At 56.4% G+C, this 4567-nt stretch overlaps 1 protein-coding gene across 1 annotated transcript; it reads right to left on the bottom strand.

Moving 5' to 3' along the window:
- Nucleotides 1–459: 459 nt before the first annotated feature.
- Nucleotides 460–3966, bottom strand: LOC135324867 (C-C motif chemokine 21-like). The gene is made up of 4 exons (XM_064501874.1): nucleotides 3826–3966; nucleotides 2699–2819; nucleotides 2416–2575; nucleotides 460–2108 (listed from the first exon to the last, which is right to left on the bottom strand). Exons 1-3 carry the CDS (start codon nucleotides 3890–3892, stop codon nucleotides 2431–2433), a joined length of 333 nt encoding a protein of 110 aa, XP_064357944.1. The 5' UTR covers nucleotides 3893–3966; the 3' UTR covers nucleotides 460–2108; nucleotides 2416–2430.
- Between the last annotated feature and the right edge of the window lie 601 nt (nucleotides 3967–4567).

Genomic DNA, 4567 nt, shown 5'->3' with positions numbered 1-4567 from the left:
CCTAGCTGACTCCCAGCATATGGAGAGCAGTTCCCAGGCTCCCAACACAGCCTAGGCCAGAGCACAGCCTCATTAATAATTTGCTTTAATGCTGCCTTCCCGGAGCAGCTGGGAGGGCTGAGCCCAAGCGCTGCTTTGAGCAAGTGGCACTTGTTCAGGGCAGCTCAGCACTGGGGAGAGAGACTCGGCCACATGCGAAAGATGCTGCGTAAAGAAACAATTTTTATCAGAGTGTTTACTAGGATCTCAGGACCCCTTGTGCTCATCTCGTGTGGGACAGTCAGAGCAAACAGGATGGCTTCATCTGCCTGGGCAGCACAGCAACGAGGACAGAGGCAGGAGCTGCAAGTGAGGGCACCCGCCGCTCCGCTCTGCTGCACTGGTAAGGCCCCTTCCCCTGCCCTCCGGGCCACCCTTCCCACCCCGCAGAGGCACATCACGACAGCGAGAAACAGCACGGTTGGTTAAGGATATGTTTTTATTGCCTTGCATCTTGTCTCAAAACTGGCCCGGCAGGTGGACGCGTGCTTCCACGTGGAGCAGAGTGCAGCATGGAGCAAGCTCAGCACTTGTCCTTTCCTCAGGGCCAGTATCTCAGACTTCACAGTTTCTTTATACAGTCTTTAAAGAACACCTAAACACCCGCCTAATAAAGCAATCAAGCCAGATAAACATGCTTGATAGACACGCTCAGCTACAAGCTTTCACCAGCCAGCGCACAGCCTTTGCTGATATTGTTAAGCCCTGCAAATCCTATTATTGCAATTATACAACTTAATAGACCTTAATTGACCAAAGTCCATGTCTGAAGCCTCTGCAAGCAAATAGCACTGCAGCTGCATTAGGGCACTTCAAATGGCTCCTTCTCAGTGTGCTGGAGGGGTTTTTGCAAATGCAGGTAGGTGCCATGACCCCATCAGCCCTTTTCCCTGGATCCATGCCCTCACTCCCTGCAGTCTCACTTCAAGGCATCCCTGGGTTAGTGACTTCTCATTTTACTAAAGATCTGGGATAGGACCACTCTCAAAACAACTGAGGTCTGTTCACAATGGATTTTGCAAACTGTTCTGTCTCCTCACCTGCACTGCTTTGCACACATAGTTTTCACATACAGGCTTTTTGGATTTGGCCTAAAAGCATGAAAGTGTTTTTTTTTCCCCTGAAGGTAGAACTTAAGAATGAACATCTGACCACAGCAAAAACAAGGGGGAGTAAGGGGGTAAAATTCCACCAAACTGAACGCTTGTTTTGCTTTAACTACAATTTCATACTTTAAAAAAAAACCAAAAAAACAAAAAAACAAAAAAAAAACAAAAAAAAACCAGCTTTTAAAAAAATGAAAAGGGTATGTGGACAAATCCTGACTATCTTCCTCCAAACTACACTGCAACAGCATGCTGTAAAAGCTGAAGGGAAACCCCAGAGCAGCCCAGAAATTCAGCCATACCACCACCCCACTGTCCCCAAACTTCTTCTCATCACTGCTGACTGCTCTGTGAGGAGGCCCAGGGACACGGACCCTGCCCAGCGCCCCACAGCCCAGCAAGCCAGAAAGGAGCAAACAGGCTAGAGCGAAATGAAATGCAGCCACGATTTATTCGGTAGAAAAATAGGAGTAATCTTCCAGAAAAGCTAGCCTATGATATAAAGGATACTCTAAAAAGTATGAGGAGCCAAAAGTAGAGCCCTTCAGGAAGACTGAATGAAAGCACAGTCTTTAAATATAAATACAAATGTATAACCCCCCCAAACAGTCAGAGGAAAAGCTGCCATCCTGTTGGGCGCCTCTGGAGCTGACACGGTCCCCAAGGCAGCCCTCCCCAGCGCGGGGATCAGCTCCCCGGGGCCGTGCAGGTCGGGGACGTCCCGAGGGCCGGCTCTCACACCCCGCGGGGAGCGCGGGAGCCGCCATCGCAGAAAGCCCCAATGGCACAGCCCGGTGCGCTCGGCCGGCCAGCGCTGGGGCAACTCTGCAGCAGGAACAGCAGCACCGAGGGGGCTGCGGTGCGAAGGGCAGCCCCCTCTGCCAGCCCACCCTCGCCCCGGCCGGGGCTGGCGCTCTCCAGATGTCCGTGTCCAGGCAGTCGTCAGTGGGGAAGGCGTCCATCCTAGGGAGAGGCAAGGCAGGGAGCGCGGTTAGCCCCGCCGTGCCCTTGCTTGAAGCATTGCCATGCCCAGCAGCTCTGGGAGGAAACTGTCCAAAGGCAACCACCGCTTTGGAGGGACCCATGCCCTAATTGCCTCTGCTCTCCAGCTGTGGCTCCATCACCCTTTCCCAGCTCAGCCCAGGAAGCCAGTGCCTTTCCAGCCAGCCAGATCCTTCCTTCCACCCTGTGAGAAACCACAGGGCACGAGCCAGGACATGGGCCAGCATCCTCATGCCACCACCTGGCACCCCCCGCTCATCCCACCTACCTCTTCAGGGCTAGCCTAGGTGCGCTGCCTCTTCTGCCGCGGGGCTTTTCTCCGTGGGGCCCCAGATGACCCTTTCTTCTTCTCCAGCTTCTGGATCAGCTTCTGGACAGCGGGGTCAGTCGGAGAGGCGCAGAGCTTTTTATTCTTCCTGGTGGTGAACCTGGGTGTCGAGGCAGAAAGGTTTGCTGCAGGGCCGCTAAGGAAGCAGACGGGAGGCTACAAGGTGGATGAGTCGGGAGGACCCAACTGCTCCAGATGGCTCCTCCCCAGCCAGTGTACTCACACAACAGCACGCAGCAGGCAGCCCGTCTCAGGTCCCTGCAGGCTGTAGGACTTCACCCAGCCGGCTGGGATGTTCCTCTGGCTGTTCTTCAGGCAGCAGTCGGAGGCTTGGCTGCTAATGCCTGGGGGACCAGGGGAGACACGTGGGATTTTGGACCTGACCTGGGGCAACTCTCCAGGACCACAGCATGGTCAGTGCCGGGTGAGGGAACCACAGCAGGACTTGCAGAAAGCCCCTATCAGGAGCGACCCCCTTGGTGGGGGGGGGGGGCGCGAGCGTCCACGGGCTCAGGGTCCTGCCATTCAGGGAAGCAAGTTGGTGCCATCAGCCCCAGAGTGGCTGGAGAGGTGCTGGGACAGCCACATGTAGATGGGAGCTCTCAGCCCCCACTCCCTGTTGCAGGCTGGATCCTGCCCCAGGGAGATGTGACACCAATTTGATCTCTGCTCTGCTGGTAGGGAAACTGAGGCAGAGATGGGCTCCTTGCAAAGGGGCTGAAAATCATTCTTCTGCCACTGCCCCTGCCACCCACTGCCACCACTGCCCTGCCAGCTACAACTGCTGCTTCTCCCTGGCCTGATTTAAGCAGGGCAGTCCTCAGGGGAAGAGCTCATCCAGCATGTGCACACACATGCACTCACATCACGTGGGAATGCATGGCAAGTACTACCTGCGTACCACAAACCAGCCATGCACACTCATCCCTACCCATGGATGCGCTGCAAACACAACATGCCGACTCCAGCCACGTGCACACGCACCCCCCTACACATGAATGCAGTGCAAGCACTACAAGGAAATGCTGCCAGCCAGCCACATGTGCACATATACATCTACATAGGAAGGTGCTACAAACACTATGTGCACCGTGCACCCCAGCCATGCAGACGTATACGCGCAGAGGAACACGTTGCTATCGCTACACACACACCCCAGCCATACGCACGCACGAACCCACCACAAACCCTCCCGTGCCCTGCAATCCGCTCACACACACATGCCCTCCAGACAGCAGCCTGCACTCAGGGGCTCAATACCCTGCACAGACACCTTAGAGCACCCCAACCCCTGCACCATCCCCCCCCCCCCCCACCAGGTTTGGACACCGGGGATTTGCAGCCTCTCACCTCGAGCTGGGTAGATGAGGAGGGCAGCAGCCAGCAGGAGCAGCGGCAGGAGAAGGCGGAGAGCCATCACAGACGTCCGGCACGTCGGGTGCTGAGCTCTGCAAGGCTTGGGAGCAGGACGCACACTGCTGCCTTGTGCCTCAGACACTCCTATTTATCCCTGGATGCTTTGCTTTCATTTTCGGCCACCCTGGCACGCAGCCCGCCAGTCGGGCAGGGGGCTGGGTGGTGGAGGAGAGGGAGAGGGGAGGATTCCTGTAAGCAGCAAGCCCCCCTTTACAGATGTGTCCTGTCTTGTTCCCAGCTGCCCATCACTGCACCAGGCGGGGGGCATGCTGGAGACACGGCCCCCGGCATATCTCGAGTTTGTGGGCTCTCATTTCCTACCCAGTCCCACAACCTGCTGCTACCTGCTCTTGTCAGGTTGAGTTTTGCTGCTTACCTGTTTGCTCCCCAAGCACAGACCCTGGCAGGCAGCCAAGCCATCCATGAAACCAAAAAGTCAGCCTGCTCTGCTTCCCCCCCCCGCCCCCCCCCCAACATGCTGCTCAGCAGCTGCCAGCTCCCCAGCCATTCCCGAGCCAGGTCATTGCCACCACAGAGGAGTGAGAAGCAGCTGGGAGCAACCTCAGTCCCGGTCCCCTAACCCACATCCATGTTCTGCTGCCTCAGGAGCCTCCCAAAACACCTGGACACACACATAGGAGCTGTGCAGGGGCCAGGCTGCAGTTGGGGCTGCAGA

Source organism: Dromaius novaehollandiae, chromosome Z (genome assembly GCF_036370855.1).
Source record: "Dromaius novaehollandiae isolate bDroNov1 chromosome Z, bDroNov1.hap1, whole genome shotgun sequence".
Classification (NCBI taxonomy): Eukaryota; Metazoa; Chordata; class Aves; order Casuariiformes; family Dromaiidae; genus Dromaius; species Dromaius novaehollandiae.
Note: the sequence above shows the minus strand (reverse complement) of the source record. Positions and strands in the feature narration are given on the sequence as shown.

What these genes read in the sequence shown, in the direction of transcription:
- LOC135324867 (XM_064501874.1), bottom strand. Translation starts at nt 3,892, where the DNA reads ATGGCTCTCCGCCTTCTCCTGCCGCTGCTCCTGCTGGCTGCTGCCCTC. An exon ending in CCTCATCTACCCAGCTCGAG is followed by an intron (nt 2,820 to 3,825) that starts GTGAGAGGCTGC and finishes CTGGTCCCCCAG; the next exon opens with GCATTAGCAGCCAAGCCTCC. An exon ending in TGCCTGCTGCGTGCTGTTGT is followed by an intron (nt 2,576 to 2,698) that starts GTGAGTACACTG and finishes CTCGACACCCAG; the next exon opens with GTTCACCACCAGGAAGAATA.